Source organism: Sceloporus occidentalis, unplaced genomic scaffold, assembly GCF_023333645.1.
Source record: "Sceloporus occidentalis isolate IW3139 unplaced genomic scaffold, rSceOcc1.0.p SCAF_13, whole genome shotgun sequence".
NCBI classification, from domain to species: domain Eukaryota; kingdom Metazoa; phylum Chordata; class Lepidosauria; order Squamata; family Phrynosomatidae; genus Sceloporus; species Sceloporus occidentalis.
In genome coordinates this window covers 3881664-3906632 of record NW_028316993.1, presented here as the reverse complement: position 1 = coordinate 3906632, position 24969 = coordinate 3881664, and the positions used below count along the sequence as shown (strand labels likewise).

Genomic DNA, 24969 nt, shown 5'->3' with positions numbered 1-24969 from the left:
AAGCAAATAGGATTGAGTGGGGATGTTTGGTACCCCCGCTAAGTACCACTACAAACGCTAACATCTTACTACTGTTTTCTTGTCTGCCCAAAAGGAGAAAATCAGTTATGTTTTGGCAGCAAACAAAACATGAGGATTTACATAAAAAGATTAAGTTATTTCTAAACCTTCAGTCTAACAGAAAACAAAATAAAACAGGATCTACGTCTACAGACTGTTCAAGCTTAGATGGCATTAATGTAGAAGCTTGCAAAGCACAGCAGGCATTTCTTTCAACTTCTGTTGAAATAATAAACTGTTTCCTTTCTCTATTGATGCTAATATTTTTTGTGAATTACTCACTTTTAACTTTTAAAGCTAATACAGAGAAATCAGATTTTTAAAAAAGCATATTTAGAAAATGTTCAGCACAATCGTTCTCCTGATCTCTTTCCAAGAAGTTGTGAATATACAAAAGTGGTTTGCTTTTTTAAATAAGCTACGCACTTCCACGGCAGCAGAAACACATATTTCTAAGACATCCACTGATGTCTTACACATCTTTCCCAAAATAAAATACACAACCACAATACTATTTTATCTACAGTTTCAACGGTGCTTGACTAGAGCATACATGCTATTCTGTCAAAACAAGGCCAAGGGCAAGAATATTTAGCTACTGAAAAACATATTTTCTATCACTAGTCCTCATGTACAAATACAGCTATAAACACTTTTATAAATGTCTCTGTTTTAAGAACTGATGATCAGAAAGCATAGTATTCAATGGCAAATAATCATTGGTAAGGAAAATCTTACCTGTTGCTTCAATGTACTCAATACATCTCTCAATAAAAATGGGAATTGGTTTCTCTGGTGTCACTACAGTGGTCAAAGGCACCCCAAAGTAACTGCTTTCCCATGTAGCCTTCGTGATAGATGGCCGAGGCTTAGGCTTTGGTTTCTGTAAAAAACAAGTTGACCAAGTTAACGGTGAGAAACATGCAAAGTTATAAATCGCGGGTTTAATGAGGCTTCAGCAAGGGAACCGTAAAAGTACAAAATATAGCCCTAATTTGCTATACAGCTATACTTTGCCATACAGCTACACTTCCTATTGTTTTTGTATTATTAAAGAGCACATGACTATATGTTAGACAAAGTCTATTGAAAGCAAACATTCTGAACTATTTCAAATGATACCACCAGTCGCACAGCAAATACTAAGTGAGTTGTGTGTTAACAAAAAATAACATGAACACAAGATACCTTTATACCTGACTGGCAGAGACTAGAAGAGCCGCAAATACAAAATCCAACAAAATGCTAATGAAGAAGCATTTTTCATTTCCTCCGAAATAAGAGCCTAACTGCAACCTGCATTATATTCACCAGAGAAACACTGCCACAAATCCAACAGGTATTTTCTTCCCTCAGTGAATAAAACACAGCAAATGAATAAGGACTGTTTTGGTCCTAGCTAGCCCTATATTCAAGGAATAATGTATTAAAAACAGCTTGGAGTAACAGCTGCAAGGGCATAAAACAGCAGGTCAAGTTACAGCTTTAAACTCTGTGAAGCAAGTATGGCTTCATGCAATTTTATGTGGAGCGCCAAGGGAAACCTGCGAGCAAGGAGCAGAACAAGAAGGCAAACTGAAGGATAAATGTGACGGGTAGCTATCTCAGAATATGGATGAACCTTTTCCAGGGAGACTCACATGAAGGATTTTCAGCACTGTAACAAGACATACTATTACAGCCTCATACAGACAATTCCTTCACACCTGACCAGGGAAATCTAAGTGCCCTTTCCCAATGGACCTACTTTTGTCTTCCCAGCTCCCAACTCAAGGTAATGTCTACTCAACACCCAGCAGAATGGAAGTAAAAACCTTTCCATGAATGGGAACCCCGATGGAAAAAAAAGTATAACGAAGCAAGATGAATCACAGAGGCTTTCAGATCTGGATGGGCAGAGACATGGGCACATGGGGCAAGACTTGTATGTATACTCATGTCCCTCTGCTCTTACAGCTCATGTGTGGAGGCTGAATGCCCCCATAAGACATTTGCAATTATGTGAGCCCATTCACTGCTTCTAAAGGATTTTAAGTTCTCAGGAGAGAAAACACTCAATTTTCAGATATCCTTTTAAAGGCAAGCCCCCTCTGAACAAATCTTGCCAAGAAAGCCCCATAATAGGTTCCTTTTAGGGTCGCCGTGAGTTGGAATTGACTTGAACAAACACAACAGCAATGGGGCCTGACAAGTATTGTGCTATTAAATCCTCAGCTAACTTGCCTACCCTTCTTTTTAAAGCGTGTAAAGACATCCAGACTCAAACAAGGTAAAAGGAAATGCAAGGCGGCTCTATCATTTCTATTATAATTTTTGTACATTAGAACTGAGCTCCATGCTTCTGTTTTTCTCAGGGGCAGCTAGCACAGGACTAATTTCCCCTTAAGCTCTGAGCTCCTTTTTCCCCATGTGGTTGCTATGACCTATGGTCACACAATAAATTATATACTATTACTACTTTTCCTGTGGTGCTCAGCTGTTGGAAGTAGACACAAGAAAGGATAAATTTACAAGTAACACGGGACATATGTGACTGATCTCCTGTAGTCTTTTTCTTTTGCTAAACGTGGACACTTTGGAGTACAGCTGTAGTTAACCCTTCCTCTGCCAATCCAAACTCCCCCCTTAATGTGCTGTTGCCTTTAGCAAAAGGCTGATATTGATATTGACTAACCTAGTCATAGGTCTCCTATGCATATTTTTTTAATTTTTTTTTTATTTAGGTATTTCTATCCCGCCCTTCAGCCCTAATGGCTCTCAGGGCGGCTTACAATATTATTTTTAATCAGACAGTTCCCTGCCCTCAGGCTTACAATCTAAAGTTGATATGAGAGACCTTTATGCTGGATTTAAAAATGGAGAGAAAGGGTTAAAAGCAGAGCCAACACAAAAGCACAAATTTGCCTGATGCAATGAGAATAAGGGTCTGGGGGATATTTTGCAAGCTCTCATTTTCTGATCAGGAATGAATGCAACCATGAGAGCAATTTTTGATCATATATAATTTGGAAGTTCTTGATATCAGTGTTTATCAGCATTTCCTAAACTTCACGTACCTGTCTTTGTCAGATATATGTTACTGTTCACAAAGAAGAATGATTACACTTCATCTTTAAAATAGTTCCTACAATGTTCTCTCTAGATGAGAAAGTTGGCAGGAAACGTGAAGAAAATAGGTACTCTGCAGTAACTGGCATAATGAATGTAGTATATGACTCAACCAAGAAAAGACAAGGCTTCTCGCTTGACAGTAGCATTATACAGGGACAGGTGTCTTGTTATTTTGAGCCCCAAAGAGGAGATTAATGGGGCTGGAGCAAGTCAGCTTCCCTTGAAAGACATCTGTTCCCCCATGTAGCCCTAGGAGACTTCCACCCACCCGCCTCATCCATTGTCTCGGCTCCAACCCGAAACCAAAATGATCACTTCCTGTTTAGTCTGTTTCCATACAACTTCCTCCTCTAAAGTCCTGCTGTCCGAAGGATACTTAGAACAATTCTTGGTTGCAGCAACAAGGGGAAAGCGTATGGCCATGTATGACAACCAAAGAAAACAGTTTTCCTACCAAAAGAAACCAGGTAACCAAGTCCTACATTAGCACCTAAACCCTATCACTTCCTAACAGGTAAACCATTCATCAGCCTAAGTGCACTTTGTCAACCCGGGTTAATATAAAGTCGCTTGCATTTCTATCTAGATTGCAGCTGCAGAAAAGAAAAGAAAATCAGCAACTAGTTTAACATTACAAAAAATATTACTATAATTGACTTGGCTGAACAAAAGCATACATTTAGCTCCTTGACAAGCAGAGATAAAGTGACACATAGGGTTTTTGTGTGTCTGTGTCGTGTTGTTTTTGCTTGGAAAACCTTATTGCAATGTTAAACTAATGGCAGATTAGGTTACGAGATCAGATGCAAGAAGAAGATGCCTGTAGTGGTACACATGTGCATGCATGCACACACACAAATTCTGCTACCAACAAACAAATCCAACAGGCATTATAAACAGTATCATATATTTGATCATGGCTGAAAGGAACAACAAAAGGAATCCAGCCTTTTAAAAGCATCAGCAATCTGCAATCAGCATCTCAGCAGTAAAAAACACAAAAAGAAAGATAAAAAGATCTAGCACTGAGATGAGATAGGAAAAGCCTAATTGTAGTGTCTTCAATCAGTGAAAGGTTCTCACATGGAACATCATTTTAATGATGTATAGCACAGCAGGAGGAAGAACGACAAAATCTTGAAGCTATCAATTGTCCCCTGCTTCTGAAATGCTTTCTCCATCTATTAGTTCAAGGCTGGGGACGGAGTGCAACAGAATTGTGACCCACAAGACGCTTCCAGCCTTATTTTCTTCACCAGAATACTCCTATGGCAGAACACATCTATGTAAGAATGAAAAGCTAGAATGCCTCACTCAGCCAGTGACTGCTGTTGCTGTTGTGTACCTTCAAGTCATTTCTGAGTTACGGCAACCTTAAGGCAAACCTATCATAGGGTTTTCTTGGCATGTTTCTTCAGAGGGGTTTACCATTGCCATCTTCTGGGGATGAGAGAGTGTGACTTGCACAAGGTCACCTGGTGAGTTTTCCATGGCTGAGCTAGGATTCAAACCCTGGACGCCCAATGTCCTAGTCCAACACGCAAACCCTTCCACCACACTGGAAGGGCCAGATGTAGTTGTGACTTCCTCCAGTCTCAGTCTTGTCAGAAAAGCAAGGCAACTTGGGGGCAAAAAACAATAACTAGCCAGAAAGTATGCCTTCCTACTCCAGTGTCTTCATCCATACATTTCTGCCTTAAGGTCCCATCCAGCACACATCACTGCAATGTTGTTACAGGAGCGACTCACAGATAAGCAGTAAAGGAGCTGGTTAGGGTTAGATCAAGTCTGAGGATCAGTTCCAAGCATCCCCCATTAGAATTTGTCAAGCATGTTTAAAAAAAGATGTTCAGTTGAAAAGACAATACAGCTGGCCAAACAGCCTGATATAAAATAGTTTCTTATGTTCGTCACAAGGATCCTATGCTTCAGTCATCAAAAGGGTTAACAGCACGGGTTCCTGCTGGAAATGCCATTGCTGTAGTGTTTGCCAGATGTCTAGTGGTTCAAGCCTGCTGCCTTCAGCCAGGCAAGTGTCTGTCATTAGGGAGCCATTAAAATGCTACACAGCAGCAGCAGGCCCTCAGCAAGGAGAACACAACACTATTCCACTATCTACCTCCATTTAGCCTTGCTAACTCTTAGCTAGTTCTTAGCTTAAGGAACATAGACAGGCACACATTTCAGATCTAGGGAGGCAGTCGCATAGGGCAGGACCAAGGTCACCCATCACTACCACTATTAAACATTACTATTTTAAGAACTGTCCATGGCCATCAGATCTGAGACAATTCTGACAGAATTCTCTTCGTATACTCATGCAGTTGATCAGGAAGAATATAAGGAGCAGGCAGGCCTCCCGCTTCCTTTTGCATGCTTGGTTCCTATAAAAGCAGCAGGCGTCTGAACCTCATCCCAGCCTTTAAAATGGCTGGGGATAATGGGTACAAAGACTGCAGAGCATATTCAACATGCTATGAAGGACCTACTTAATGCAGGTGCCCAAAGGATTCTCAAAGCAAAAGCTGATGTCACTGAAAAACAAGATAGTAAGTAACAACAACAACCATCCCAAGTGTATTGCCTAAAATCTGATACAAATCACAACTTCTGTGGGCATCTGAAATTCCTCAGCGAGTAACATTTAACTAAAATAAATAATTGCTGCTCCCCAAATAATTTTCCAGCTGTCTTCCTAAGTGTGTATATTGCTTATTAATGAAGCAATTATATCAAGATCTAACAAATCATTTGCAAGACATAATTAACCCTATTTAGATATTTCAGAGACTGTTCACATGGCCTAGGATCCTATGGGCTACATCAGTAGCAAAGCTATGCCAATAAAACAGTGAAGAACAAGGTGGCAGCAAGGAAAGAGGAAAACAGTAATGGTGGGAAGGAAAGAGCTGCTCTCCACTGCTTGTTTCTTGAATGACTGGCATCCAGGGTTAGCTCATGGAGATTAGGCAGTATGGGGATGCTGGCTAGGACAATCACCTTCCCACGGCACAGCCGACTGTCCAAACCAACTCATGACTCTACTGCCTAGGCTCTATGGACGTCTCCTGAAAGTCAGACATTCAGGAGACAAGTGGCACAGATCTGGCACTGCCACAACCTTTTCCTATGCAAGCTCAAGAAAATAAAACTGCTAATGTAATGGACAGTTGCAACTGGCCCTTGGTATCAGCAGGCTAGCCATCTGTGGACTGGGGTATCTGTGGATGGCCCCAACCCATTATTGTGAGTGGCTGTGTGCAAGTTGTGCGTTCATTGACAATAATGGGACTTGAGGTCCTGTGTTTTTTGCTATCTGCAAAAGGGTCTGGAACTGAACCCTGCAGATACGGAGATCCGACTGTACCAGAGTATACCATCCCATTACTCTGCTCATCCTGTTGTCCTATTTTGTCTGAGTTTTAGTCATTACATGTAGGTAAAGAGAGGTAAAAACTAAAGTGTAAAGTGGCCTCTATTTTCTCTTTCTATGTGAACTACAATAGGGGTGAGCAGCTCCACAGAAAATGTATTTCGCATGTTTGTGTGAACACAGTTTCCCTAATACATGTTGGGTACTCCTTATCTGAAATGCGTGAAACAAGAAGCATTGGGGATTTTTTCAGATTTTGGAATCCAGGTAACAAGTACGTACCTGAACTGTATTTTCAGGGCTGGTGAGAGACATGAGGCTGTCCATGATCTGTGAAATGGTGGGAGTCCAAGCATAGTGCCTGGTACAAATCCAGGCTTCCTGCCATTTCACAAATCCTCGCATCTCTCAAAACTGGACAGCCTGAACAAAAATATACAAGCCAGATAAGACACAACTAATAGGTGGCCGGGGGGGGGGGGGGGGGGGAGTTTGCTACCTACTGGAGTGGTACATAAGAGATGGATTACTATGCCCTTTGTCTACTAACTCACATGATTTTTGACCTGGAAACAAATCATTCTGACGAAGAAGGAATGGATTGCTCTCTCTCAGCTCTGCCAACCCACTTATCATTTGTGTGGGCTGCCAAGGAAGGGTTTTTTCCCCATGCAACCTGCACTGAAATCAAGCCGACTGGTGAATGAGGGATGAAGCAGGTTTGACTAAAATTAGTGACTTTTTAAAAATGGACTTCTAAACTTGGATTTCTAAACGTTTATAACATTTTAAAATTTCTTTAAAACGATCAGTTAAAAAAGAGCCTAAATAAAAGATATTAGCATGAATACTAGTTATACAACTTCTAATTATATTCTAGGAATATATATTAACTGCAGTTTGATGAGATGGGAGATAACCTGATTAAGCCTATTGTGCAAGAAGTGTACATGAAGGGCATGCACACACTCCCTCCTCCTTCAGCCTCTTAGGGCTTTGCCTCTCTCCAAGTACAAAGACACAGACAGTCAGTCAGTGAATAAATAATTTGGGGGAGACAGAGTGGATTTGAACAAGGGGGAATCTAGACATAAATGCAAGGGCTTCCACATTTTGATGAACTGAAAAGTAATGTGAAAACAATTCAGAATAAATGCTTAGTGATTACTGGCTTTCCAATGAACCTTTATCTCTGAATTAAGTATAATCTCTGCTGGAATTTTGTAAATTCTTTGGCATCATTTCCTTTGCTTCATACTTTAGATCCTTTGTTACTTGTCCCCAAGTTTTACCCTCAACCTATCCACAGGTCATATCAAAACCCTTAATTTTGGCCCCCAAACCTGCCCTCAACTTATACATGAGGTCAACGTATAGTTAAGAAGATAAGGTAATCAAACTTGAGTGGAGCAATCCGTCCCTCTTCCCCCAGCTTGCACATCTCCCTGGATAGAATTTCTTGTCACCTATACTGACCAGACAGAGATGAAAAAGCAATTTTATTAGAATAACATGTGCATTTCTAATGAATCCTAGTTGCATTTCTATTTGAACGAAGATGAATTCTTAACTCTGTATACCCTAGGGATGTTGGCAGGGGCCAGATATACAAGGCGGTGGCAAACAGATGTCATTTTACATTGTAGACATCTTGCTATATTTCCTTCCGCAAGTGAGTGAGATTGATGGTTGGCAAGGTTCTGGGTTTTCAGTATCTCCACACAGGTATCTTATGTTTCTTTAAGGAAGCACTCTACTAGGTTTTCTATACATTCTGTGTTTGGTGATCAAAAAGCTAAACATGGCTGGATCCAACTGGGTCCCTCTATTCTTTGCTTAGCATACAAACAGTATGCTCACAGCCAGTTCATTCCTTGGCTTTTAATGAGTGGATCAATGTTAGGATCAATGAGTGCCAATGCCAATGTGTGTCCACAGACTCGTCACAATGATTCAGAGCAAAACCAATTACTCAATTTTGGAAAGGCAAAGTTTGCTAACGTTTTTAACTATCATCCATAGGTGGAGTCAAGGTAACCTACTAGGCTGCGTAGTTTAATTGTCCATGATTAAAAAGGACTGCTGGGATTTCCCCATTGTATTTAAATGAGAACAACCAAGCAAATTAAGTCACTGTTTCCATGTACAACTGGCTCAAACTATATGCTGAATCAGCTATTGAACTTTCAGTCTAGGAATGCAGATAAAAAACAGAAGAGATTTATTGCCTCAGGCAGGGCAGGAATCAACGTGACAGAATCCAATGTAAAAGGCACCTGAGATTAAGCCTTACAAAGTTTCAGGTAATGGAGAGTTTATGCATATATTCTGAACAGATCCTGTCATATATTCAAACAGGATTATAATATAGTATAATGGGGGGAAGATATGCATGCATGTAAAAGGAAAAAAAGTATGCTCTAAGACTGCTTTGCCATGAAATAGGCACAAAACGTAAGGTGACAGCAAGAGGTCAAATGTGCTATTCTGAGATGAACCCATCCTCTTGACTGCCACGTTGGTCCCTTGAATGTGGTGATCATGTAAATCTCAATCCATTGTAATAGACGTGTTGTACTCCCCTGCCATAAGCTTTTCACATTCATCCAGACAGATGGGACATTTTAGGTGTGAAGAGTCATGGCAGGAATATTAAGACATGGAAAGGTGCAAACCATGTCCCAAGTGCCCTGTACATTTTTGTTTTAAGAGATAAAACTAGTGGGACAAAAATTCTCAACAAAATCTACTGCATCTGTGATGGTTACGCTTTTTGCAAAAAAGGAAAAAAAGAGCACTGAAATCTACTCTTTGGCTGCATCTGCACTACAAAAGTATTCCAGTTTCACACCGCGTAAAGCACCAAGTAAGGTACAGAATTTGTAAGGAGGGCAATGCTAGAACAATCCGAACACATTTCAATACAGGCCATGGTTCACTTACACTGAGGCAGACTGTTCTTTTAAAAAGTATGTCTGCCCACTTTGATTCTCTGCTTTAACATTAAACCTGTCAGTTGGTGGACCTGTATCATGCATGGACATTGCTGGTGATGCTACAAGACACTTGGGCAGCAGGAGAGCATTTGTGCTGCTACTGGGCAGATACTGCTGCTGAAACTAGAAGCCTGCTTCTGAGCAGGGAGACAGAAAAGGGTACAGTCAATGGCTTTCCCTCTGAGGACTCCCAAAGAAAGTTAAGCGCTCCAAAGACTATTAATACGATTAAGTATCCTTGTTTAATGGATGTGTTATTTTGAGTAATAGGATGCCAGTGTCAGTGTCAGTCAGTTGTTTTTGATTCTTTTACAGTACAACTCTTTGCCTAAATTGTCTTTTCCACCCTCGAACAAGGACGTATTTGAGATGCACTCCCAGCACTTCCAAGAGACCTTTCAACTCACTTAATTGTTCTTGCATCAGCTTTAAGCTTTAATAATTTTATCTGGCAGTTAACTTGCTCTGTCGATTATGTAGCAGGTTAGCACCATCCTTGCTTCCAAGCCCCTTAAGGATTTCCCCTGCTGTAAAAGCACTCCAATCAGACTTTGTGTTCTTTTTCTGATGGTGGGCTGGCATTCCTACAAACAGCTTCTCTGCTTCTGGAAAATACTAAAAAGCTTAGATGGCTAACTTTTCCTTCCTGAAAAAATTAAGTCTACCATCTTCCCTTCAATGGCAGTTAAAACAGGTGCCAAGATACAGAAGTGGCATATACAGGTTTCACTATAATGGAAAGGAAGAGTTAATGATATTCACATCCTTTCTCATCAAGAGATGTTTTCCCGCTGGTGATCCAAGAAAGCATTGTGAGAATCAGGACTGAGTAAGGTTTTCTAAAAATAGGCATGCTACTTTTTCTACTGTCAGCTTCCACTGCAAAGCCATAGCAGAATTTTGAAATAACAGATCTTTCTTTTTCTACTTCTGAAAAATCTACGCTATTATTCAAAGCTTCCTCAAAAAGAGTTTTGCCAGTCCAGTCTGCCTTTGTTGTTGTTGTTTTTCCCCTCTTCCAGGAACAGGGCTCTAATGCCAATGAAGAGAAGTATACCCTGCTGGCAAGAGGACAGCTGCTGCAAGTATGAAATCACCACTGTTTTGCAAAGCAGTCACGACATTGTTTAAAGAGACAAAAGTCTTTGCATGAAAGAAACGAACCTACTTTTCTGTTCAGTAGCCTTTTGTGCGGCAATGGAAAAAGCCCTTTACAAAAGCCCAGGTTAAGAAAATAACTCAGTTGAGAGCTAAGTTCGAGATCTATTAAAAACTCATAGGAAAAAATAGGTCTCTTTCTACATATAACTGAAGTTTGAATGGCTTCTCAGCGCATTTTAGAAGTCATTCCCTCTCAGAATAATTAAGCTTCCAAACGGTGAGTTTAAACACAAGGTTCACACAGTGTGTGTCAGACAACTGTCTGTCAAAATTCACCACTCCTTAAGGGAACCAGCTATTTCTTGTTCCTAATTTGTTTTCAGAAGCTAGATTTGACAGGATACTTAACAGGAGATATAGTTTAGAATCTTCCATTAAAATCTATTTCCCATAATGACTAAACAGACACCTCAAATCTCAATCAGAGGAGGAAATCAGCAAGAGTCACCTCAAAATATGGAAGCAGGAATAGGGTTAATATGTTGTGCTCACTTGGGGATAATCTGCTGGGAGTTGTGATTATCTAAGGTACATAAAAGGACGAGAACTGTTTATATCTCACAGATGTGAAGCAACATCTCTAAGACTTGCCTAAAACAGCAGCTCTCCACTGTACCAGAATCACATCTATTTCCTATTTATGGTGGATTTATTGGAGATTCAAAAACTGCAAATGTTCTTGGAATATGGGGAGTTTCCTTACTTGAAACCAATTCCTTTTCCCTGCTACTCTGTCACTCATAGTTTCCAAATAAGTATTAGCTAAAATTTGAGATAAAAAGCTGCCAAATAATAGAAATTAACCCCCCCTTTCCAAAAACCATGATTTTACCTTAGTCGTTCTCCTCAAGCTACGCAGGATGTTCCTTTTCCTGGGGTCTTCATCAGTAGTCTCATACGGAATTACAGCATTATCTCCCTTATAACCTTGCGATGTCTGGTCTTCCTCTTTCTTCCTAATGGGCCCCAATTCATCATCACTGCCCACACTGAAACTGGTCCTGAAACTGGCAAATCTCCCAAGCCTTGCGCATCTTGTCCGGTACAACACTGGTTTACTAATGATAGACACCTTGCGGCCACGTTCTAAGGAGCTCGTGTCCATTTCACTGTCTGACCCATTACCGCTTCCATTGGATTGGGTTTTGTTGATGTTTCGAATGGTGATGATTTTGCCTTGGGTGCTGTCGTGTGGCACTGAGTAGATGTTTTCCTCCTCGTTCCTTGGTTTTACTACTGCATCCATGGGCTCTGCGTAGTCTGAAGGGTCAAAGCCATCTGTAGGAGGCCAACTACTAGAAGACACAGACTTCCTCTGGCCATCCCTATGCCCTTGCTCCAAGTAAGAAAGATCCCCCTTTGTAATATCAAAATGGACAGGGGGCTTTGGTTTCACTGGTGGAGGTACTTTGTTGTTCAGTTTGCTTTCAAAAGTGCTCATAACAGAAAAGACAGACAGACCATCATTCCCCTCCAATTCCATGGAAAGTTTAGAAAGATCTTTGGACAAACTGGGCAGCGATGTGTCCTCTCTGAAAGGGCTGTAGGTTGGAGGCTCAATATCTTCTTCTGAATCCTGAAGGTTTGAATTGCAGAGAGGTGAGCCGGCCCGGGGGGAATTAAACACTTCTTCTGTTGTGCTGCAGGCTTCAGCAGCATTATCATACATGTGGGTGGCTTCAATTATGTTTTTTCTCTCCACAACATCTTTGAAAAACAGGTGGAAAATTTCTAGTTTATGTTGAGGCTGACTACAAGGGATAGTGGTAAACTTTCCTTCTATATCCTGGGCAATTTCTTCTCCTTCAGTTAACTGTTCTCTACTTAAATCATTGTCTAGAACATCTATCGAGCCCTCTGTGAGTGCCACTATTTGAACAGGGATAATATCCTGCACTTCAGAAAGAAAGGCACGTAACATAGCCAGAGATGCTTTACGTTTAGCCGAATAAAACAAAACGTAGCCATGGACTAACCAGCTTTTCCTAATGCTAAATGAGGAATGGTATGAAAGCAAGAAGAGTTCTATACGTCTCTTGTGTGGTCCTATGGGATATTCAAGTAACACAGAATTACTGCTTCCACAATGGGAAGGCCTACAGGTTTGGGACTGAAGAATAGGGAGGAGTATATCATCTGCATTGAAAGGATCTCCGCACAACAAACACATGACTATCCGAAGATCAATGTCGGCCAGATCTTTAATGCTTGCTGTTGAGCTCATAAGATTTAAGTTGCGCTTTGAGTCTAGCAAGCCTTTCAGAACTTGACTGATTTGCTTTTCATTAATATTACGCCCATAGCCAATGCCAGCAGAAGCAGGGTCGAGGAAGACACACTGAAGCTTACTGGCAATCTGCTGTCCTTGCTGTATTAAGCTGTGCAATGTTTCTCCACTGGTATCGCCTCTCTTGTTCACCAGAATGAGAGTCAGAGGAAGATGAACTAAGTGGTTGTCCCTTCGACCAAGAGTCGACTCTCTACTCTTTTCAATACTTTCAACTACATAAGACAGAGATTCCTTGGAGTTATAGAGACAGAGGCAACCATGGGGCTGAAATGTTGGCGTCTGGAAAGAATTCACAGGAAGCCTGACATTACCTTCTATCGGTCTCAAGGAGAGCTCATACATTTTCCCATCTATCACATACTTGTCATCATTTGTGCAAAGAGCTCGAATCTCATTTGCTAACTCACGTGCGAGTCCATCTTTACCAAGAATTACTAGGTTGATTCTATCTATATTGGAATCAGAAAGTAAGTTTTTCTGATTGCGATCAGAAGGCCTTATAAACCTGGAACTTATCAAGTGCTCAATTTTAGCATCTATGCAAGCTGGACAGCTGGGGCAGGTTTCCTTTGTAGGGTGATACACAAAATGAATGTGTTTCAAGATCAGGGCATCTCGTTCAGCTTGTAGCTTTTGTAGTGCTTTAAATCTTTGTTCTTCACCCAACACATCCTGGATGACACCCATTTTCTCTTTGCTGGGTTTGGCATCAAGCTCCAGCTCATAGAACAGTTCTGAGTATTCTAGAAGCAGCTCCTGAAACTCTTCCTTGGCCTTCTCTATAATCTGCTTTTGATGTCTACTGTAAATATCCATGTACACAGACTCTTCAAGCCACATATAAAAATCTTCATTCATAATGAAACTACGAGCCTCTTCCCAAGGTTTTCCTGGCGTTATGAAAGGGGACGTCTCCAAATTCTCTTTGAAAGCCCTTCTCATTTCTGCCCTTTTCCTCTCATTCCTCAGCTTCTCTAGATGGGCCTCATAGAGCTGCTGTGCAGGCAAGGTCTCCATCAGGTCAAATGGAATGCGTTCATTCTCCATGTTGTCTATGTGGTTGGTAGCATCCCAGGGAGTCTCCTCAAGAACAACAAACCACTTTAAGAAGTCTGGCTTAGACTCCAACAGCTTCTCCACTTTTATGCAGCTCAAATGGTTTATATCATCCAAGTCTGGAATAAGGGCTTCAAAAGCAAGAGGCAAAGCAGCAAGATACATTTTTCTCCGGCGCTCTATATGTTCTTGTTTAAGGCGATGAATATGTTGCAAGAAGAGCTTCTTGGCTTTTGGTGTCCCTTCCAGATAGACATAATCCTGGTACTCTGGAGAGGACTGCATCTTCCGTGAGACATTTAACCAAGTCTCATTGTGGTTTTTAACAATACGGCTCACCAGCCACTCATACTTATCTTTTGCAGCAGCAATCTGTTGGCTTTGCTGCTTCAAAGCCTCAAAGTAAGGGATAATTTTAGTCTTCCCCCTGCTTTTGTCTATCAACTGCACTAAAGTGCTGAAAGCCAAGTCAACGTTCACATTGGATCTGGCAGACGTCTCTACCACCTGCAGATTCTTTTTGCTTAAGGCAAAAGTGTGTGCATCTCTAATGTACCGCTCTACCCCTTCGTCACACTTTGTTAGAACTACCACAGTGGGCTTTTTCGTTTTTGTGAGTTGATTGTATAGGTTTGAAACAAACTTGAGCTGATCATCAAAGTTCCTGTTCATACCCCGGCTGACATCAATGCAGAGAAGAAAACCATCGATCAACAGCTTCCCATCCGGCATCTGCTTCTGTTCGAAGTCTTGCTCCAGCCCAAGCTGATCAGTGCAAAAGTACATGAGCTTTTCAGCCGATGCAAGTTTGGTTGCAGCTGCCCTTTTGATATAGGGCTGCAGGGCTGTGCTGCGGTGAGGCTGAAAAGTCTGGTCATCAATAAATTCAGTCTGTTCCACAACATGCATTTTACATTCCACACAGTCCTCCAGAGAACGTGCCACATCCCCCCAGTACAAGAAGTGATCATTGTTGACCACTCTTCCTCCAAAGTCACTGGTACTGAGAACTGAAGTGTGGTCCAAATGGAAGTCATCTGCCCTGGGCCGTACAAACCGATTGCACAGGCAAGATTTCCCAATGCCACACTGCCCTTTCTCTTTCTCTGTCCCAGACAATCCAACCACACTGATGTTGTAGGTGGGAATGCGGACATCTTGCTTCCTTGCCATCATCATCGTCCAAACATCCTGTTAGCCTTGGCTGCTTTTGAGAGTATTAATATCAGCTGTATTTCCATGCAATCTCAATAACGGATGGGTTTGTACTAGCAATCCATGTGGATGATGGCCAAGGCAGTGGAGATGGCTGTTCCCATGCTGTGTGTACTACCAGTGGCTCAGTTGTCATTGAACTTCACAACTGGATAGGCAGCATTTCTCCCTAGGAAAAAGGGGGGAAATGAATAGTTTTAGAATGACTCAAGTTACAGCACAAGTGCAAGAGATCTTTCATGCAAACATGCATCCACATGACAAAGAGATACGTTAGGCTTTAAACCCATTTCTATAACAGATTCAAAAGCAAAGTGAATTCAAAGTTGTGTCCTGAAAACTTCCCACAGATCTCCATACAGGAAGCAAGCAAGAAAAGCCTCTGAGTTGCTTTTAGGGGAAAAGATAGATGTGCTCTAAAAAAACAGCATTTGAGGGACAATCTCCATCTCTTCATACACTCCAGAAAATGAAAGAGACCACCATTTTGGGTAGCAAACAAGCAGACTGTGCTCCTTTGCCAGACCAGTATGAAGGCAGCAGTTTTATCTCATAGGCAAGATACTGCCCAAAGCAAGCAGAGCTGCTCATCTTCCTGCTTTGCACTGGGAAGAAAAAGGGAACATGCTTGCTTTTAACAGACTCAGCAAAGCAGCACTTCTAAATGCTGTTTGGGGGCTCTCACCATTTCAGTAAGGCTGGAAAGGGGGGAAAGCCTTGCATGCATCTTTAGGAAGTTACTTTGTACTGAGGCTTCCAAGAAAAGTTTCTCTCATAATGGGGAGGAAGGGACGAGAAAGCCCTGCCCACAACATCTACAATGCAGCCCTGTTTCAATACAGGGGCATCATCATAGAGGCTGCATTTGGCATAAAGAAGAGCTCTATTAGCATTGTGCTGTGCAAATGAGCCCTAATGCTGTGGCTTTTCCCCTGTTCTGTGGGGGAGGGAGGGAACACTGCTCATGGGGACAGAGAAAGGAGTATCAATGGAATATGGAATAGGGTGAGGATCAGAAAGACTTGAGTGAGAAGAGCAGAATGGGCAATTTTTAAACAACTTTATTTCATGGGCTGAGCTACAATGTCTTTTTTTCCTGGCAAAAAAACCATGTCTTCAGTGGGCAGAAATCAACAAGCACAGCTTTCCCTGGCACAAAGATGAAAAATTCTTTATCTAATGGGCATTTACATGTTGGGAAGCTGCTAGAAGGCCAGAGACTAAAACAGAGAAAGAGCACATCCTTAAATCCTTAACCCATCTTTAGGGTTAAACTTTCACATTAGGAAGAGTTGTGGTTTTTTAACTATTGTCTACAGAGTCCAGTGATTGCACTACTGCTTTGCTCTTACCCTAAGCAGCCACCAGCACAACTTTCAGAAAAAAACCACTGTATATATGAATAAAATACATATTCTAAGAAACAACGTCTTCTTTCACTAAGGCATTTCTAGGGTTTTTTTTCAGCTGCCTTTAGTCCCCCAGAATAAAATGCAAGCAGTATTTTTTAACATTCACACTGATTTAACCTTTTATCTTGCTTTCCTTCAAAATAACTGCTGTAGGTGGATGTGCCCATATGCTGCTGATTTTTTTTGGCCAAAGTCTATCCAAAATATAATGGGAATTTAAGCCCAAACCAAATCTAACACCCTTTGTACTGGAATGCTGTGGCCTGTTCTTAGAATTTAGGTTTTGGAGGTTCTCACGAACTAAAATGTGGTCAGTTACCATTTTGGTTCATATGTACCCCATTCTACATGGATTAAAACCCCTTAGTTTCATTCCCACCTTGCTGCTCTCACTCAGCTACCTACTCTGGTAGTTTCTCTACCTCTTTACCCCAAAAGATGCTCTCCTTCCACTTACACACCTGCCCAGGTGACCCTTCTGTCCCTTCACTCCATGCTCTCCTTCCCTCCTTTTTTCCCCTTCTGCCCCCTCCATTCTTTTTGAGAAATGAATATGCCAAGTCTGATTCAAGCCTCCTCTGCACTGGTTAACCATATCTTTCACCTAATGACTCAGGATGGTACATCAAGCTAGAGAGATTTGAATGAACTGAAATTAATCCATCCATTCTTTAAAATGCAGTGGGCCCTTGTTATCTGCTGGGGTTTGGTTCCAGGACTCCGTGAATACCAAAATCTGTGGCTGCTCAAGTCCCAATAAATACTATGTCAAAGTAAAATGGTGTTCCTTATATAATGGCAAAATCAAGGTTTGCTTTTTGGAGTATTTTCAAGCTATGGATACTTGAATCCATGAACAAAGAATGTGTGGATAGAGTGGGGCAGCTGTAATGAAATAACCATGTGCTGGCCATCCCTGGGGTCACCTTAGCATACATTACCAGTTCCAGCTATCTATGGCAGAGACAAATACACATACACACTCTCCCCTTTACTAGTATAAATAATAGACCATTTAGGCTTAGCATTGCTTAATACCTGAAGATCGCTGCCACTCAAAAGTTTAGCTGGCAATATTCTTGAAGAGCAATATGCTTCCATGAAGAATAGTTTTCACATGACTCAAACCTACAATATCAGTACATCTGGGGATCACCTATTTTGCTTTAGATAATTTCAAGAGACAGAGGATGCATGCAAGATGATGAGGCATGACCACTTTCAAATTCCCTGAAACAAATCTGTAAGACAAGGTGACTAGATAATCCAGTTTACAGAAGGAGAGTGATTCTTGTTCACTGGGCAAAGGGTTATGCCAACAAACCGTAAAAAGTCTCCTTAACTACAAATTAACTGCCATAAGGTGCGAACATTAGTCATATGTCCACTTTATGTCTTTGTCACCTGGCTACACCAGACAGTTCAACTACCGCAGCAGTACCAAGAAATGTGAGAAAGAGAATGTGAAAGCAGCAAAATGTGAAAGCAGCAAGAAAAGCAAGTGTGCTCAATGAACAGCATGGAGCAGCTGAAATTGCTGAACTACTCCTATATGCCGATACAGTATAAACCTTTCTGCTTCCAGTCTTTCCAAAATATTTCATACTTTCCGAAACCAGTGTTGCCAATACAGAATACAACAAATGAAAGTAATATTTGCTTTTTGGTTTAAGGTTGACAATGGTATCTGATTTTTCCTTTCATCAGGAAGATTATGTTTCCGCAAATAGACAAGGCTCAGTCTAATAGGATCACAACTGTTAAAGTGTGGAAAAGACCTAAGTCAGTTCTTAAGAGATATTATTGTGATGCATTAACCAGGATTTAAGTACTAATGCAGAGGTTATCTTAAATTAAGAAACACTTGGGAAATTTCACAATTATGTTAATTTTGCAATACATTAAGCATTCAGCTTTTCTTTTAATTCAGAATAAAACTGGTCCCACGTTTTAAAATGGGGTTGGGGAGGACTGCCACACAGATGACATTGCTGGCCTTCATAGTTACAAAACAAACAAACAAACAAAAAAACCTGTTGTCAGAGAATGTGGACTTTGAATCTGCAGCCAATATAAATTATCCTTTGCTTTGATGGCTGAATAATGCAGTTTAACTAGTTCTTCAGTTGGAATGAATTACAGAAGACAAAAGGTTTGCTGTAAGTTTGAAAATGCAATTGTGCGCTTGACTTAGAAAAAGAAACCTGGAACATTTGATCTTAAGAGCATTCAATTTTTCTAAGAGGTAGTTTAAAAAAAATCAGCTGAGTCACCAGATTAAGAATTTGGAACATCAGCCAAAACCAAACCAAAAAAAGTGGGAAAGAGGAAGCTGACACGCAGGGCAAATTTAAGACAGCTCTGAACCAAAGGCCAGCTGGGCATTTACCTTAGTTAAGTACAGTTGTAATTCAAAGGTTTTCTACCGCCGCCAAGACCCCAATCAATGGGGCTTGTATAAGTGACACATTCTGCAGAGATAGAGTTAATAGCACATACCCAGAAGCCTTTCCTATAGATAAATGCCACTGCACTTCTTTTCTGCCCCCCAAAAGTACCTCCTTGCTGCTGGAAGTGATTAAGTAATGCACTTTTAACTCTTTTTTTCTTCCCCAGGTGATTGATAAAATCTCTGTACATGTAACATTCATTTGGAGATGTTTCATCAGTCTCAGAGACTGACCAGGAAGGAAGTGCTTACACAAACGGCAGACACAAAACCATGATCTTGCATGGTAATAGTCTGTGGGATAGTTCTGCAAATCCCAATTCAAAGGTTGTAGTGGGACCCCAAGCCTACATGTTATGGGTTACGGTGGGAATAATGTGTGCTCCAATATACTACAGACAGTAGAAAGAGCCGGCATATAGGCCAAAACTGATTTTCCTCTAAGCGAAGCCAGGAGAAGCACCTCAACAGGAGGTCCAACCAAACCCTCAAGGCAAAGTCAAAGAGCAATATTCTCCATACTGGACCTCCAATGCTAGCTGGTTGAACAGCTAAGAAGTGCCCAAAACACACCAGCCATAACATAAAGCGCTAAAAGCCAGCATGGAAAAGACTGAAGCAGCTGATACTGGAAAAAGCTGAAGGCTACCCAAACAAATGAGGAATGTGACAAACACAAGTGCTTGAGAAGCCAGACAGCAGGGGATTGGCCCAGCACTAGAATAAGATATGGGAGACTTTTAACTGAACAAAACAGCAGGATGACACATGCAACAAACTGATGATACAGCTAAACAAGGGCAAGCAAGGCCTCTGAACTGAAAAGCTTCCAGGTAAACCACTATCATTATGTAGACTATTTTAAAGACGAGGCTGGAATCATCCAGCCCTCCAGATGTTAAGACTGCTCATCCCATCAGCCCTAACCAACATACCCAATGGTGGGGAATGCTGGAGTTCACAAATACCTTGAAGGCCAAATGATTCCCACCCGTTTAAAGAAATAAATCTTGTTGGACACTGAACTTCTCTACCGCTAAAACTTTCATCACAAATATACTTAACGGGGATCTGGTGAAACATTTACTTGTGCTTAATGAAGCCCTGTGGCTTTGGGACATCCAAATACATGCTATTCTTCTGCCTAGACTTTGCTGTGCATTTGTAAGAGTAAAATTATGAGCACAGAAGACTGAGTCAATGTGTTTAATACCAAGAAAACTTTAAAAACCAAAACTAAAAGAAAATGACGTGATAAACATAGGCATCTCAACATACAACCAACTGAACTCTATCTTGTTTTTCTTATTGCCCTTCTGAACCACCAACATATTTTCCTCCGCTTAAATGCTGCCATTCTTGCTGCTCCCTTCATTCCAAGCCTGCAGAAATTCATCTCCAAAAAAGATACGCTATATATATTTCTGCTAGTATCCAGCAAACAACGACAGGTCTGGGTTTGTATATTTATGTGCTTGTGTCCAATCCCCTTATTTCACTAAGTCACTGTGCAATGAGCATGTCTCTGAAAAATAGGCTATAAGAACTGAATTAATGCATGACATAATGCCCAAAGCATTCATGCTACCAAACAAGCAGCCTTAGAGAAAACTATGAGAAAGATATTGATTCCGAAATGCCGTGCCCAGTAGCATGCGAAACCATGTACATCCTAGGAAATCAATGTGGAGTGCCATATATTTTATCAGTCTTCCAAACTAAGGTTTGTTTAACTGAGTGACATACTATGTAAACAGTGTATCTTAAGGATATATCTTGCTTGTGACAGAAAGTTCTGCTCCTTCCTTAGATACCACTAAAGTGATAGACTTTAGAACTTCCTATCACAAGCAAGATATACCTTTAAGATACACTGTTTACACAGTTTGTCACTCAGTCAAAGAAAGCGTAGTTGACCATGGTTGCTTTGATCCGAGGTGGGAATGGTCCTCCAGAAATGGTTGAAGAACCACAAATGCCAGCATTCATCAGCATTGGCTACGCCAGCTCATTTGATTAAAACTTGCACATCGACAAAAACTATTTTGAAGAACATGTGCCATTTGGTTCAGATGGGCCATGTGTGTTGCAGCATGCATCATCTCAGAAAATAAAAGCAAGGAGAAAAGGCAAATACTGTACCTTTCCTAAAACAACACCCAGTACCTGTAATTTTTGTAAGTCCCTATGACTTTTTTAAGTGTTAAAGTCAACCCTACTAAATCCTCCTTTAATTACAAGAAATACCACCTTATATTACCATGTTTTATTGGTGGAAAGGAGCAACGGTCCCCTGCTGCAAGTAACTCAAGGTTAAATTATCTTCACTGTTTGCTGGATACCATTCTTATGCAAAATTAAACACATCCCAGCTGAGCAGTTTAAAACATACCACAAATTAACCTAATTTAAGGCCTATTGGTTGCTGCGAACAACACTTGTGCTATTTCTATTTAATGCTAGCCTTCAGATGGATGCAGTTTTAATGTTCAGAATTGCAGGCTGCTGAATATCAATTTGAACAATGCAAATGCCAAGTGACTCTGAAGCACAGCAGCGCAAGAGGTGCCGCTCCAGTCCACTGAATATACTGGATGTGTGACAATGGGGAAAGGATTCCTTCACTGAGTTGTAAATTTTCTCACTGTGCCACAGTGGCTCAAGTGCAGAAAATCTCTGAAATGGGTCATTTGTATCTTTGGAAAGGCTGATTTAAGCTTTTAACCATCTGGATCTAAGACATTTAATCTCTGGCAACAGATGGGCCATTCCGAGATGCAAGGTCTACATGAGCTTTCAGGCCATGTGCACCAATAAGAGAGCCACCTTGGCTCAGATTCCTTTGGAAACTCACTGGTACAAGGAGAGAAACTAGGTATGGACACTGCTGCATTACTCCCACTTTGTGTTCCTGAATACAGTAGTGAAAAATACACCCAGCTTTCCCTAAAACAAAGGCTGCATCACAGCAAAGAGTCTCCTCAGTGGATAGAAACCATACAGTTGCATATATAAAAGCCCTTTATAAGAGACAGATTTTTGAAAAATTCCTTGGATTTACTTAGCATAACTGTACTCAATGTATTCTCCAATATATCTAACACTGGCTAGAACCCCTGAAACAGAATGGATGCTATGGTTAAATAAACATATTGCAAAACTTAAGTTAACAAATCCATGCCATTAGTAGCTTGCCCCTTTCCCATCCCTAAAGTGGGGGAAGGGGGAATGCAGACAACCCTTCTTCCAGTTCAGTGAAAGATTGTGCAATTCCCTTACAGTACTCTGGATATGAGCAAAGAGGAAGCAGAAAGGTTTTTGTGCCTGTGCCCAAGCGCTTCTACAGCTATCTCCATCAAGTAATGGAGTCCTGCCGCTAGATCAAATAATGCTCCAGAGGCTCCTGTGATTTTGGAATCGGCTTTTTAAATTAACACCGGGAACAGCAGCAGGAAAAGGATGCTTCTCAGAAGCCCCACTGAATGCATTGAGATCTATTACAGCATAATTTAGGCCCCACCTGGGAAGTTGCTACTTCCGTGAAAGAAATTAAAGGAAAGATTGGATGTTTGCTGTCATTTTTAAAGTGTTTGTGTAGTGTGCTTTAGGCTTCAAAATATTTCATTCATATCCAAATGTGGTTTTCGTTCTTACCCAAATCCCATTTCCTTCAATAGGTGGATGTATCCAAACATTTGTGTTTAACGCAGAATATATTCATAGGAATCAGCGCTCAAGCAACAACATCTGTAAGGCATTAAAAAATCTATGCAAGGCAAAGGATTAATGTGCACATGCTGATTATGAATGCATGATGCACAGACTGCTGTACAAACACTCCTTGCTTTGAGCGTTTAGGTCTATGCTTATCAAACAGGAGCCGATACCATTGTTAGTTCCTATGATAGGCAGCGATTCCTCTTGTTTCTTTAGCAAGGAAAAAAATTTCAAGCACCATTCAAAAAGGAACTTTCTCTGCTAATATACATGACAAGAGGATATGAAATGTTAAGATGATCAAAAACCAGCACATGGATTCCTTACAGGAATAAAAAAAGGCTTCTGTTCTTACTAGGGTCATACCATTTAGCAAGTAATGCTGTGCCCCAAATGCTTCACACACTTTTAATGAAATATAGAAAGATTCTCTCTATAAACAGTATGCATTATGACCAACTATCCATCTTAGCTTAGTTTAAAAATAACAGGATTCTCTATTTAGATATAAATAAGGAAGTCTCCTATTAAACATAACTTAGCAGACATGAAATGCACCATGAAACTTAAAAGGAGACTCACCAAGTTGATGATTTGCTAGGACTTCTGTAATTTGATATATAATCAAACTACAGACGTCACACCACAAATTGAATTTTAAAGTGGGATTGTTCTATCCATGTGCTGGAACTTCGAGTCTAGCTTGGTGTGGGGTTGGGTGCCAATTTATACCCACACCATAAAAACTGAACTCCAATGGAAAGGGAAAAAAACATGTTTCTCGTTTAATATTTCTGCAATTAATTGCTATATACAGTTAATAGGTTGTACCAGGGATTGGATGAAGATCCCAGTTATTTCCCCCCATTTTTGTCTTGAAACAAAAGGCCTCCATATTGCACACATACAAAATGTATTGGAGACTCCTTTCATATTCAGCTTCCCATATGGGATTAGGAGTAAAACAATGCCTGCTTGCCATAGAAAATATAAAGGTGGTTTGAATCAATTGAACTGTCTGCTACCAGGTAAAGGATTCCAACCTTTGGAAACAGGGCCGCTGAGCACTTTCCATAACTACTCAGTGACTTCTTAAATTGATGTGCTGCCAAATGGGCCCTTCGCCCCTTTCCCATTGAGAGAAAGAACTGTTTTCTCCTAGACTGTTTTAAAAAGAAACAATGGGCAATTTATGCCACCTTTGTGCTTGGCACCTAGACCAGCAGATGGGATACCGTCTCGTTGCTTTGTTCTTCAGGCAACAAAGCTCCATAACTTTGGTAGTACTGACTTAAAAAGATAAATGAGGCACAAAAGGGAAGACAGCTACATGAGCTACACTTTATATTTCCCAGACATAGCAAGCCCTCTGGACCTCAAGAGGGTATCTCTCTTGAGGACCATGTTGTCTTCGCAATTTTCAGATTTTCACAAGAGCTTTACGGAGACCTTAGGTACCATTGCAAAACGTTCCTCCCCTTCTTCCAATACTCAAATAGACTAACACAGCTATCATTCAAGTTATGTGACTGTTCACATCATCTGAGGCATGAATATTTGAACTCTTCAATTCATGTGAAGAGGTGGACTGTAATCCACAGAGGTTCATGCTAAAATAAACCGGTCAGTCTTAAAGATGCCACAAGACTCCTTTTATTTCGTCCTCCCTTCTTTTTTGCTGAAACCTACTTACCCTTCATATCACTGGTAAGGCTGTTAGGATGTCCATAGGACCTACCTATGTTAGCATGAGCCAGAATGTCTTCTGTTTTAATAAGGTCAGCTAATCTTCCACACCCTTTTATTCTTCACTCAAAATAGAGCTGTACGAAATTCAAAAATTGCTAGTAGGTGTCATGCTACAGTCCTTGCTTGAATCAGTATTACTTATCCATTTTAACCTGCTTAATCATACTGAAAACTGTTCATATATTTGTTTTTCTACCATTTGAACCCATACTCAGATAAATTAAAGGGTCCCATCTGCATCTGTACCTAATTTCCCCCCCATTCCAACAAAAGGAAGCTAAAGGCGCATCTGAAAATGCAACAGCATCACACCTCCTCAGTAACAGCAGGACAAATCTGTTTCTAATCTTTAAAGAGCTATTTTTACTAATAAGGCTGTT

At 40.8% G+C, this 24969-nt stretch overlaps 1 protein-coding gene across 2 annotated transcripts in view; it reads right to left on the bottom strand.

Moving 5' to 3' along the window:
- Positions 1 to 24969, bottom strand: part of ARHGAP35 (Rho GTPase activating protein 35) — a 61683-nt gene that overhangs the window by 25523 nt on the left and 11191 nt on the right. For both annotated transcript variants that reach the window (XM_089479388.1, XM_089479389.1), the window contains exons 2-3: positions 11534 to 15431; positions 799 to 943 (exon numbers count right to left, since the gene is read on the bottom strand). In XM_089479388.1, the coding sequence (XP_089335514.1) occupies positions 799 to 943; positions 11534 to 15226 (3838 nt within the window). In that variant the 5' untranslated portion in view covers positions 15227 to 15431. The remainder of the gene's footprint in view (positions 1 to 798; positions 944 to 11533; positions 15432 to 24969) is intronic.